This window comes from Buteo buteo, chromosome 4 (genome assembly GCF_964188355.1).
Source record: "Buteo buteo chromosome 4, bButBut1.hap1.1, whole genome shotgun sequence".
Classification (NCBI taxonomy): Eukaryota; Metazoa; Chordata; class Aves; order Accipitriformes; family Accipitridae; genus Buteo; species Buteo buteo.
In genome coordinates, this window is record NC_134174.1 from 55,153,685 (window position 1) to 55,167,392 (window position 13,708).

The 13,708-nt window shown below is 40.7% G+C and overlaps 1 protein-coding gene across 3 annotated transcripts in view; it reads left to right on the forward strand.

Annotated features, from left to right (window-relative positions):
• The window catches only part of SUFU (SUFU negative regulator of hedgehog signaling), a 99,536-nt gene that overhangs the window by 20,522 nt on the left and 65,306 nt on the right, over window positions 1-13,708 (forward strand). For all 3 annotated transcript variants that reach the window (XM_075026273.1, XM_075026274.1, XM_075026275.1), the window contains one exon: window positions 8,056-8,192. In XM_075026273.1, the coding sequence (XP_074882374.1) occupies window positions 8,056-8,192 (137 nt within the window). The remainder of the gene's footprint in view (window positions 1-8,055; window positions 8,193-13,708) is intronic.

Consider the following 13,708-nt stretch of genomic DNA (forward strand, 5'->3'; position numbering starts at 1 on the left):
AATTTTACTCAGATCTATCTCAATGTAAGTTTTCTAAGCAGATCCTATGTGAGTATTTGGAAAGCTGAGAAACCTGCCTCCAAATAACTGCAGAGCGAGTGCCTCTGCATCTGTTTGGATTTAGATGTTGGAATAATTCTCTAAAACCAATATAAGTTGCTGTTTCTAGAAAGGTTTTCCATTTGGTCAATGGCTTGCACATTTGATATGTACTGCAAGAGCAAGCTCCAAGCAACAGCTTTGGGCATAGCCAGAGACTGACGTCTCGAGCACCATGTGTCACTCGCTTTCCAACTTTGATTTTACATGGACAGAAATCTTTGATCATGTGTTCTTTTTGCATGTGTATTTGCCTTGCTTATGCATGAAGCTTTTTCTTAAATCAAGCTAGAAAGGAGTCCAGTAAGACCCTGCATGCAGGTTTGGGGTGGTGAGAGCTTGTGGAATTTCCTGTCAAGTGCTCTGAAGAGATAACCATCTGATGTCCAGATAACCACCCCCTGCTTCCCTCAGATGTTTTTATGTGTTTTTCTTTAAAATTGATGCTTGTTTCAATGCCAGGAGACAATCTGGGAGAATATGTGAGTAAGCAGGTGGGTTTTGACCAAAATAACTTTTCTGGATACTTTTTAAGCCTTTCATGTAGGGGGGTTCCTGTGCCTATTTTCTTATGAAATTGCTTCACAGGAGCATCCCAGCATGCTATCAGGGGTCTGGGATGAGACTTTTATATTGTTTGACAGCTGCACTAAAACCAACCATTTCCTGTTAGGCAAGATGCTGGAAGCAGTAGGTAGGGTCACTGTTTTGTTTTTTTTCTCTCCTGAAGCTCTGGAATCTGAGAGTCTTTAGCTTATAGTGGGAAGACATTGTATAATGCACCTGGAGCTTGAATTTAGAAGATTCACTCTCTGCGTAGTCTTGTTTGGGGTGCATCAGCTCTTGCCTGGTGTCCTTCCAGGGAGGTAGAGAAACTAAGGTGTTCAACTCAATGGCTGTAACAGCCTGCTGAAGGCTTCTCCTTGGGTTTTAAACAGGAGACCACCCTTTGTGTTGCTTATTTGTAAGCAGATGTGGGCAGTGAAAGGGAAATGGTACACAACTTGATTTTTTCTTAGGGAGGACCTGTGAAGTTAGTCATTGAGTACTCTGATGCTTTTTGTTACACCAGTCCTCTGTTGCCAATAGTAGTATCTTTGCTAGCTAATAGAAAAATCTTCTGAGATGGTTACTAGCTATGCGGTCTTAAAATGCTAGTGAGAGTTAGGCCTTACAGTACTTTGGTCTCAACAAGCAGAGTAGGGGGCACTGCCCATCAGCTTGGTTTAGCCACCCCTCTCAAACTTATAAAATGTCCTGATAGGCTGATCTGGAGTACTAAATGCTATGGATTGACAATTACTGTGCCTTTTTTTTTTTTTGGGGGGGGGGGGGCAGCGGTGGTGGTAGAATTAAAACTGCTTTCTGATGGAAATAACAGCAGTTCTTCCTGGTGCCAGGCTTAGAAATTTAGTGATACTGTATTTCTGGAGCCTTCAAAATGGTATCAGAGTAGCTCACCAGCAGCAGAGCAGGAAGCTTTGTCTTTGTAGAAGATGTGGGGAAATGCAATTAGGGAGTTGAAGCAAAACGCATCTTAAGTGCTTTCACAAAAGTAGTGGTGATGGAGCTGAAAACTGAAGCTGGGACAAGTCAGTCCAGAGTACTGTGAGCCTGCCTTCGCTTCCCAGAAGAGACCTGGTTTATCTCCCTGGAGCTGCTGGGAGTGGAGCTGTGACTTCTGAAAGTACAGTCCTAACTAACCCCAAATACACTGAAAGAGCTTTCTTGTTGTTCCCGCTTTTTTGTTGTTCCCTGGCTGAAATAATAGTAGTGAAGGGCCAGCATTTCCCAACATAAACTCCCATTTTCAGGGATTGGTTCACCTAATATATTTATATACACGTACTCTTAAACTCTCAAAAAATAAACACCTAGTACACTCTGCTCCTTGTCCAGAGCTGTGTAGTTTCAAAAGCAGAATTTCAGAAATACAGCCATTTTGCACTGCAGTGAAGCAAGCCTCTCGTTCCTTGCAAAAGTGAGAATGAAAATGCTTTGGCAAATAGCTTTGATTTAAACTGAAAAGCCTCTGGTTTTCAGAGCTGCTTTTAAAGCAAAGGGCTAGTTTGGCTTTTGATCCTCTTAAGCTGGGTTATTTGATGTGAAAAACGCCCTGGGTACTCTGCTGCAGAGGGGAGCAGCTTTTCAGTACTCTGTGTGTGGCTTCAGGAGAGGGCCTGGCAGAGCGCAGGGTGGTGGGGGGCTCGGGGGGCCCTGCCGCATGGCTCTGTAAATAAAGGGGCCTCTATTTCTTTGGATTCTTTTGCTGGAACTAAATATCATGATCAGTGAAACTCTTACCTCATTAAAAGAACAAGCCAGACTCCTTCAGCGTATGCGCAGTGCTGCAATGTGCTTGGTTCTGCTGAGCTGATTTGCTGAACAGATAAAGGGAGTTTTAACCCAAAGAATGGCACGTAATATATGACCTTGGCTTTCAAAAGGTTTATTTTTGTTCATGTGACAAAATAAGGTTTTAATATTAAATACAGGGTTGGATTTGACTTGGCAGATACCAGAGCCTTCCATTACTGCTGTAGTCATAATATAAAACTATCTGATGTATGCCAGTGGGCATGCAAGCAAGCCAAGAATTTCTCCATCAGTGCTTGTTTTTGTGAAAACTTAGCCAGCTGCTTCGCAATAGGTTGGCTATAAAGGTAATGTGCCCTTGTGTTAGAGGGGGCAAAGCAGTGGCAGGCACAATACAATCCATGCTGTCTCTTTATAGTTAGTATCTTTAGTTTGGGGGCAAAATATGGAATTTCTTTTTTTTCCTTCTTAGAATTTTAGGGTGCTTAAAAGAAGCTTTCGCTCAAAACTGCAGGGTTCAGCAGAACCAAGCCTAAACCAAACTATGTGAAATATTTGGATCTGTTAGTACAGAAACTTAGTACTGTGTTGCAGCTTTCAGTTTATGTACCTGGGGCCATGCACAGATACAAAATACTACTTTTGAGGCTTCCTTCCTGCACATTCCATTTCAGATCGTTGTCTTACTGTAAAGATGAGGTGAGACGCTTTTGGACTGCTGCATTGTAATTGTTTTGCTGAAGAAATTACTAGCAAAGCACTGAAGTGTTGAGATGCTGAACTGAGCTCCCAAAGCCTTTGTTCTAACTTGGCTGTAGTCTGAATTGGTCCCCTTCAGATTTAAAAAAAACCCAAACACCAAAACAACCAAATCACAACCATAAAAACCCACCCCAAAACCACCACCCTAGTCCCCACCTCCCTTGCTCACAAAGAAGCCAACCCCAAATAGTGTCAGAATCTTGCTTCTGTAGAACAAAAAGTATGTAATAAAAACGTGTTACCTCAGCAGTTGACACAGGAGTGGGTCAGGCTAACCTGCTATGGATGCTTTGCTGCCTGCTTGGAAGGGAACAAATTCGTACAGGTGCAGGTAGCAGTGAACTTGGGGGGTCGATGGAAGAGGTCATGAGCAAACCTGGCTTCTGTATGCTTTAACAGGACTTATTCCATCTGTAGGTTATCCTCACCCCTCCACGCAGTTTTCTATGGAAATGAGACTTGTTCAGTGTCTCTCTTCTGGAACTATATATTTTTTTTTTTTTTAGCTTATTGGTTGACCGTGGCTGGCTGAAGGTGGTTGACTTTTTTGGAAGTTTTCTGGAAGTTTGGTGAAAATTGGGAACTTGTGGGGAGGAAGGACCATGAGCTTGAATATCTACAAGCCTGCAAGGTGTGATCCTTTTTTGTCCAGTTCCTCGGCAGCCTGCTGACATAACCCCAAGCAGTAGGGGTGTACCCTACAGGGAGGAGGCTGCCATGGGAATCCAGTGTTTCCACATGGAAGTAATGAAACCTCTTGGTATAAAATTAATTTGTTTATGGGGAATCTTACTTTATTAGCTTCCTGATCATGGAGAGGTTTCTTGGTTATGATAGGTGCATCTTTTGTCTTGTTGGTAAGGCCTTGAACAAAAATGGACACAGGTGATTTGGGGGAATGAGCAGCTGCTTACAGCCCAGCTGTAAGTGAGGAGTCTGTTTTTCCTTGAGGGGGATAAAAAGCCATTTGCTTGGTCTTCCATTCGTATGGCATGCGTATCTGGAAGTCTTGGGCTTCTTACTGGGCAGATTCATTTCCCATGCATTTATTGGCTGTGGCTGCTACTTGCCTCTCCACCAGTGCACTGATGCATCCTTATCCTCACAAATTTTGGAGTCAGGGCTGGTGTAAGCACTTGCTCCCTAGTGAAAAGGACTTCCATAAGAGAAGCCAAGCTGCATAACTTGGCTACTGGATGATTCTCTGTGATTTTCATTAGACCAAGGGTCAGAGGTATGTGGCAGGGTTATAGGTTTATTTAGTTCCTGAAGCTCATGTCTGCCTCCATTCTCATGTACGTCTTCCGAACTTCAGGCAGGAGCTCTGCTCCTGGTTTATGGTCTGTTGTTCATTGAGAGAAATTTTATGGCAGCTATTGAAACTACATTCAACTTACTTTCAAATACAAGATTTTTTTTGAAGAATAAGAGCAAAAGCTTTGGCAAAAATGCTAACTGAAAATTACTATCCTAATTGTGTTCTGAATATTAATATTTCTTCCTATGAAAGACTTGTCTGAATTAAACATAAATTATTTCTAAAATAATTGCAAGCTTTTAAAGTCACATGTGTCACAGTTTCTTCAAAAACAAATTACCAACCTAAAATTAAACAAATCAAAGACTTTTACTTTATAGACTGTTACCTTGGAACAGCTGCATGATACAGGTGAATTGCATGTATTTAAATATTCACTGTAACAAGGCAGTGTTGTATTTTCAGCAACCTGTGACCATTAACTATTCAAAAACATTTTAAATCTAATCTTTAAATACAAATCTCTTGCATGCAGATAGGATTTTTCTAAGATTTAACTGTTTATTTAAGAATTTGAGAATTATAAGTGTTGTATGCTGCTGCATTTTTTGAGTGTTTTTTAGAAGTATCTAGATTTTTTAGAATCTTTTGATTCTTCAGGGATTTTTTTTAAATCTTAGAAGGGAAGTAACTTACTGCTCATCTTCCTACCTTTTATTCTATTTATTTTCTAGTAGTTCTTCTCTATTTTAGAGTCTTTTTCATTACCATACAAAAAAAATTCATGTAAAGTAACTTTGCCTGTCAGTTTTACAGCTTTGCCACTACTGATATGTTGCTGACCAGCAAAGTTCTCCTAAATGCTCCTGTTGCTTTAAATTTGATAGATACTCACCTGAATGCTTCTGTTACTCAGTAACTTGCATATGGATCAATATAAAGCATGGGTGGTCTTCTCTTAAACAGTTATTTCTGGGAAGCAGAGAGATCTGTGGAGTTAAAAAACAACCCACTAAACTCTAGCTCCATGCATATTACAAGTAAAGCTGTGTTGTTTCAGAAGGTGGCTTGAAAGGAGGAAATTCAATGGGGAGCCATCTTACTTTCCAAAAATGTTAACTGTGAAAGATCAGCTTGAAGGCTTTTTGTTAACTTTGATCTTTCTTAAAATTGACCCATTCATAATGTGTTTCAGTTTCTGGTGTATACTTTGTCCTGGAATCAGTCCTTGAAAACTATCCACTTTGAAGTGTTTTTGTTTCTCCCCTTAAGAAATATTTCTGTTTTTCCTTTGCTAACTGATGTGTGAAACTAATAAAACACTACAGGGGTGCTGAATGTACAAAGTACCACTTTGCATATGTGAGGCTATCACCATCCTGTATCAATCTTTTTGGTAGACCTGCATGCATGATTGCAGAACACAGGTTTCACTCCACGTCCAGATTCCACTCCCTGGCTGGCTGGTTATTCAGTAACCTCTTGCTTTGTTTAAGAACCAAATGTAATTATTTGACTTGTTGCTTAAAGGTACACTTGTTTTCTAAAAGAGGTTTTATATGTACCAGTTGACCATTCTGAAATGTGTTTTCTGCTCTGTTCATAGAGAATTTGCTTCTGTAGTATATAACTCACATTATTCCTTGAGGATTAGGTGGAGAGAAACAAAAATCGGCATGCTAATATATTTTCGTACTAATGAAATAAAGACTTTATTTGCTATATTGTTCACTCCTCTTTATTGCAGATGTCTGACTGAATTCCAATACCTACTCCTTTGTTTTCAGTCACAGATTTTTATTTTTTTCTTCTTAGCATTTTAGGGATATTTAAAAGAAACTTTCACTCAAAACTGCAGGGTTCAGCAGAACCACGTCTAAACCAAACTATGTGAAATATTCAGATCTGTTAGTACAGAAACTGTGTTGCAGCTTTCAGTTTATGTACCTGGGGCCACGCACAGATACAAAATACTACTTTTGAGGCTTCCTTCCTGCACATTCCATTTCAGTTCATTGTCTTACTGTAAAACTGAGGTGCTTTTGGACTGTTGCATTGTAATTGCTGTTGCTCTTTGGGCTGTCCCATAGTCTAGTTCTGTCCTTGAGTATGTTTCTTAACTACTTTCATTACATCATTTGACAGTCTACTACAGTCAAACTTTACTTGAAGAATCCTCAAATAAAGTTACATTGCATGCTGAAGGAGTTGCATTGATGCTCAAGTCTGATTGGTTTTAACACTTGTTATTAGGCAGGGTCACCATAAAGCATTTCTGCTTCAAAACAAACTCCTTACTATTGGAACAATCCTTCAACACTTGGAGCTGGTCACTGCACTGCGGTTTTTCAAATGGAAAGTGCACTCATTACTTTCCTGACTTCTCTGTTACTGTTTTTTTAGGAGGAGTACAATGTTAATGCTTTGTGCTTTGTATCTTTCATATGTGTCAGCAAGGTACCAGCATCCAAGACATTCACAAAGTTTCTCCAGAGAATTTACCAATGGCTGCAGTTGTTGGAGATTTGAACTTGCAGAATGATACTGGTTTATGAAAGCTTCTGTAAGGTGCCTTTATGCTCAGTGTAAATCCTTCCTTCTTTCCTCTGCCTTTGTGGAACAGCCACAGCAAATGAGTGAGAGATTCAATGACAGCTTGCAAGTTTGTAAGTTTGTGTATTTGTCCATGAGGTTTCTCATTTTTCACAGGCAAATGTGGCATTTTTAGCTGTTGGGAACTTGGAACAGGAAATTTCCCATATGTTTAAATATTTTAAAAAAGGATTCTTGAGGACTAGTTTTCTTGAAGCAAAGAGTAGTATGGGGTATCCTTTTATTTACTCCTTTTTGTTATAGCCTTGATACTTCGATTATGACTTTATTCTCCTGGGTAGACCCTATCTGACCAAACCAAATAAATAGGCACCTATCTCTGCCAAATGGGGAAATGGCCAAACTACTGCTTCTTGAACAGTAGTTGTCATATTCAATGCTTTTCCACTGTTATCCTCCTAGATATACAAGGAGGATGTATGCAGGCATATCTTGGAGCAAAATGAGAATTAGTGCATCGTGTGAGAGGTTATTAACTTCCTGCCTGCATCTTCTTGTTTCCCTCTCCCCTGCTGACCACCTGCAATGCAGAAATTATGTGCTGTACTTCAAAATATTCAACTGTTTCAACTCAGAAACCTACTACCCAGTACTTTAGTTGCATCCCACTTCTCAATGTGTAGAAATTCAAATTCACAAGGGTGGAATAACATTACTTTGTTATGCACTTTCTTTGGTGTTCCCATTTAGCTATCAGTGCAAAACTTACAATCGTGTTTTAAAAACAAATTGCTGAAAATCCCACCAGTCCCAGGAAAGAAGTCATGGTTTCAAGGCTGCATTATTCTGACTGAAAACACTACAATGACGCTTATTTTTTAAATTGTATTACATCAGCTAACCTAACGATGTTGCACCATTTGAATTGGAGTAGACTGAAATAAGAGAATTTCTAAACTTATCTTTTCTATGAGGAGAACACTCATCCTTTTTCCATGGTCCTAATCTTGAAGCCTGCTCTGGTTACAAGAAGTATGTCGTGACTTTTTGTTTTTCATTCCCTCCAGGTTTACAGGAACAGATGGACCAAGTGGTTTTGGATTTGAGCTGACGTTTCGACTAAAGAGAGAAACGGGGGAGTCGGCACCACCTACATGGCCAGCAGAGTTAATGCAAGGCTTAGCCAGATACGTCTTCCAGTCAGGTACTGCAGGGTTAAATATACTGCCTCGCTTTTTCCTGCTCTCATTCTGAAGGGCCGCATCTGTTAAACTGTGCGACACTTGTCTTATCGGCACTCAATCAAATCTTGGGAATTGTCTTCATGTGGGAACCCAAAAACGTGTGTTCCTTCCATCAGCCCAGCTTGCTGGGAACAAAGCCAACTGCTGTTCAGGTAACTCCAAATCTCTAGTATTGAAAAGCTGAAGATATAGAACAGTTAGTAACCATAAGAAGCCTGCCCAGTGGCTCTTCGTTGCTTTCCTGTGGTGTTGGTGTCGTGGTTTAACCCCAGTGGGATGGGGGAGAAAATCAGGAAAAGAAGTAAAACTCGTGGGTTGAGATAAGAATGGTTTAATAGAACAGAAAAGAAGAAACTAATAATGATAATGATAACACTAATAAAATGACAACAATAGTAATAAAAGGATTGGAACATACAAATGATGTGCAGGGCAATTGCTCACCACCTGCTGACCAACACCCAGCCAGTCCCCGAGCGGCGATTCCCTGCCCCCCCCTTCCCAGTTCCTAAACTAGATGGGATGTCACATGGTATGGAATACACTGTTGGCCAGTTTGGGTCAGGTGCCCTGGCTGGGCATGAGAAGCTGAAAAATCCTTGACTATAGTCTAAACACTACTGAGCAACAACTGAGAACATCAGTGTTATCATCATTCTTCACATACTGAACTCAAAACATAGCACTGTACCAGCTACTAGGAAGACAGTTAACTCTAACCCAGCTGAAACCAGGACAGTTGGTTTTGCCTTCTCTCGGTAAGAAAACCTCATTTTCTTATCCTGAAATGACTGAGGAGCGCCCATGTGATAAGGTCTTACTTCTCAGCAGAAGGGCTGTAAATTCAAAAAAAGTTGCAGTTCCTTCACAAGCAAATCTCTTCCTATGGTCTCTGCAGTTGAGCAGGAGCAACATATGTAAACAAGAAGTTGCTGAGATGAGAAAATGTAGAAGTCATAAGGGATGCCAAGGCTGGGAGGGCTAAGGAATTAACAACTGGGAATCATTAATGCAAATGGAGACTTGCCAGAAAACTGTGAACCAGGGTGCCTACAAAATGTCCTCTTGCACTACTCTTTCTGGGTTTCATTTATACCAGTAGATTGAATATTAGTTTGTGGTGTGACCATGTGAACACCCACAGAATGGTTGAGTGCATAACGTACTTGAAAGGCACTCTTCAGCACCAGATCTGAATGAAAATATTTTAAGAATTTCTTTTAACCTAGTTTGAGGTCCTTTACAGGTAAAGTACCTTCTAAATCAATGATTATTGTATTTGTAACATTTGGTACTTGTTCTACTAGTTAATAAATTGCTCAGTAACTTCTGATTCTATTGCTGTTTTCAGTCAGCTAGCTGACTCTCAAAGGGGAAAGGTCTGGATGAAAACAGGATTGCTCTGCTAACCTCTGTGACAAATCTGAGGCAGCGGCAACTCTTGTGGTATATTCCTTTCTAAGTATTGACTGACAGAGATCGATGCCAACACAGATTATTGCTTGTCATCATATTGGGAGTGTCTCTTGCTGGAGTTTAAAATGACGCAAGCATTTTTTTTGTAACCTTTGCTATGTAGCCATCTTCCCCAGTTGCCATCCAAATTGGGGCTCACATTTCTATCTTGATTTTTGCTACTCTTAAGCATCTAAATCCATGTGACTGTCATCACTTTTGCCATTGTTTAAGGTTCCCGTCTTGCCTAAATTGTATTGTACCGTAGCTGTTTGATACTGACCATGCAGTCATGAATTCATACTCACATTTTCTATGTGTTGGCTTGCAGGGTCTGAAGAACACATCTGAGTCTAAAGTCTCCCTCTTAACATATAACATGTTGTATGTAGTTTTATATCTATCTTGCATGTAAGACCCCTTTTGGAGCCTTTTAAATGTTCTAGTCCAGTGTAGGTTCTCATAACACTCTCTTTAATAGAGTAGTTTCAGTGCCTTCTATTTGCACGTTAAGCAGCCTCTCTGTAGCAATTGCTTCTCTGTCTCATCATTTTCATGGGTGAGAGGAGGTCTGCAGAGTGAAATGGGATTTGGTAGGGTACTTTAGGACAAACTTCTCAGTGACTAAGCTGGCACTCGGGGCAGAGACTTTCCTTGTTTGGTTTCCTGCACAAATGCAGTCTCATCTTTCTGACCTCAAAGCCAATCAACTGTTTTTAGACTGGAAGGAGTGGTCGTGCCCATACGTATCAGTGTGATGTGAACTTCTAAGGGCCTCCAGTATTATCCTCTGCTTATCCATGCTGGTTTTGACTTTCTGTCCATGATGACTCTTTAAAGGCACTGCTCAAATATATGTTAATGGATTCTAGCCTCTGGCTGTTTAGCTCTCAATTTGCGTTATTAAAAACCCAGTATATGAATCATAAATTGACTTCTTTCTTTGAATATGAAATTGAATATGAGCCAATGCTATGCTCATCATGCAATAGGCAAACCACATGCTGGGTTACCTTAGGAAGAGCATGAGCAGCAGATTGAGGGAAGCATTACCTCTTTGGCCTGGCACTTAAAGTACTGTGTCCTGTTTTGGGCCTCCTGGTTTAAGAGATGCTAAAAAACTGGAGAGAGTCCAGGGTGGTTGGGGTCCTAGAGCATGCGAGCTATGAGGAGAGCTGGAGGGAGCAGGGCTGGTTTAGCCTGTGAAGAGAAAGTGCAGGGTGATCTAATGGGAGCCTACAGCTCTTGGGAGGGTAGTTACAAGATTGTGGGGTCAAGCCCTAGGTAATAGAACAAGGGGCTACAGCTCTGAGTTGTAGTATGGGAGGTTCTGGAAGGGCTTCAGGGAAAATTTGCTCACAAGGAAGGTGGCAAAGGACAGGGAACAGTTTATGAGAGAGCTGGATCTCCGTTCATGAAAAGGTTCAGGACTTAGCTCAACAAAGCTACAATGGCCCTGATCTAGCATTGGTGATGGCTCCACTTCAAATAGGAGGCTGGACAAGAGACCCCCAGAGGCCCCTTAAAATATCACAGAAGAGTTGGATTTTTTTGTTTTTCCATACAGCTTCATGCCCTTCAGCAAGCAGCTGTGTGCTGTCACCAAGTATTACAAACCATTCCTTGCCCTGTAAAAAAGGAAACTGTATGCTGTTGCAGCAAGTGATCAAGCTCTAGTTTTATTTTAGTACAAATTTGTTTATCACTTGTCTCCTTTGAATAAGAACTTTCTCAGGCTAAAATCTTCTGGCTAATCACAGACATCAAGTTAATCCTGACAAGACGATGCATTTAAAAGTAAGACTTGTAATGGAGCAGACTCTGTCATGTTTCTTCTTGGTCTCTCAGGGCGATACCAGTTGACCATAGCTAGATGCAGTCACTTCTAATTTAGCGTAAGCTCGCTCACTCCATTGCTTTGCAGACTCCCCAGTCCTTCTGCTACATCTGACATGTCCTGCTTTACTTTGCTTTACTCCCATGAGCTGCCCCTTCTTGGCCTGGCAGTCTCCAGAGCAATTACCATGTTCTCCCTTGCATCACCTCTGGGTAATCAGGCTCCCAGTGCTTGGCAGTGTGGGTTTTTTCCTGCCAAATGGGGATTTTCCCCAGACTAACATGCTCACTCTGCAAAGCCAAGTGAGCTTCTGCCATCATCTTTTTTCCTTGGTCTCTTACAGGACTTATCTGGTCAGATGTTAAAACTTCAAAACTGTGAAGTATTTGAAAGGGTGGTTCTTCTGAAGCCCATTGGGCGTTAGGCAGGCTGTGGCATGACAGCATTATTTTATATGATGAAAGGTTTCTTTTTGCTCTTTCTGACTTCTGACTTCAGTTCTTTCTGACTGCCATTTGGAGCATTTGTCAAATGCAACAATGATAAGCATTGTTTGATTCTGGCGTATGTACCTTAATGTTGTTCTCTTCAATTGTTTAAAAAAAATCTGCAGGGTCTCTTTAATACTCCCAAATAGCCTTAAAAACATTTGATGAACCAAAACAACCTAAGTAATGCTTATGAATCCATTCTGAACAAGAAGCAAGAAAAAAACCAAAAAACTGGCAGGAACTTTTTGGATAGGCTCCAAGCACTTTCACGTATCAAAAGATTGTTTACTTTGAAAGCTATGCTAAGAGCTAAATTCTTATCTATTGAATAACAAGCCAACTTTTTGGCTATCATGGATGTGCTTTGCTGGGTCTGGTTGAAGTTGAGGGAGAGTAAGGTGTAGTTATACTCTTGTGCCCTGAGCATTTTCAAATGGTGATGACTGAGTCAAAGACTCATCTAGCAGCTACTGCTGTCCTAAATATTATCGCTATGTATTGCAGTTGCAAAGCATGTCTCATTGCAAGTGATGTATTTTTGTAACACTTCTAAGAAAATGAATGTTCTGTTCCTTTGTTTCCATCTCTCCTGCACTGTGGCTGTGCTTTAGAAAAGCAGTCTTCTGCATTGAATTTCAGACCTCTTTGAGCCTTGGCTTCTCTGTTCACTGTGACAAATGCTTGATGCTTTGTGCTTTTGATTAAATGGCCCTACTTCCCCTCCTTCAACAAAACTAAGCTCGCAAGTCTCAAAATATTTTATTTGTGGCTTTATCTGTTCTTAATTTTATCACTGTTTGACCATGACCACAAATTCCAACTCTTTTATTTTTAGTTTTAAAAAAACCCCAAACCTGCCAACCTTGAAAACTAAACTTTGTGCAATTCAGTGACCTTAGCTTGTCATGGTTCGTGGGTATACTGGGAATATCTCATGGTAGAACAAATTTATACTTCAATTCAAATAAAGAGGAAGAAACAATCTTTCTACAGAAAGCTTATCCAGGGCTTATTACAATTGTTAACTCTTTAGGTACTGCAGTACTATGATGCTTGATTGGTATAGAGAGGCTATGGTTTGTGTTTTCCTGAAAATAACATCTGCTTTTTTTTTTCCTCTCTAAAGTTAGGTTGTTTTCAAGGGCCTGCCTTTTATACATCATGAGGGCAATATATTGATGTAGCATGGAAACAAATGTGTTGTGTGTACGAGTTCTTGCTGCCTCCAGGTTCCTTGGCCTGAAAGAAAACAGCTGCAGCTGTAAGGTACAGGTTTGGAGAAATTGTCAGGAAAAACTTGTCATGCATAGAGTCTAAAGATAATGGTATAGCATATGTCATGGCTATATTCTCTGCAGTGCATGAAATGTAGTGGGGAACTAGCTAGTGAAACTAGCTTTAGAAGTTTTTAAGATGATGTCTATGAATCAGTTAGAGGTTTGCAGGTTGGCTGAGCTTGATAGCATTTACCCCAGAACACGTCAGCCTGAGTAGTCTGAGCCCCCACCGTTGCAGGGGGGGACATGACAAGTGGCATTACAGGAGGCTGGAAAATGGCAAATTCTGTTCTTTGCTGCCCGCGACCCTCCCTACCCCCCCACCTGCCAAAAAAACTCCTTGACAAAATGCCCAAAATTGCAAAAACCTGAGGTTTCTAATTGGTCAGACTTCAGGTCTTGAGAAACTGCTGGGA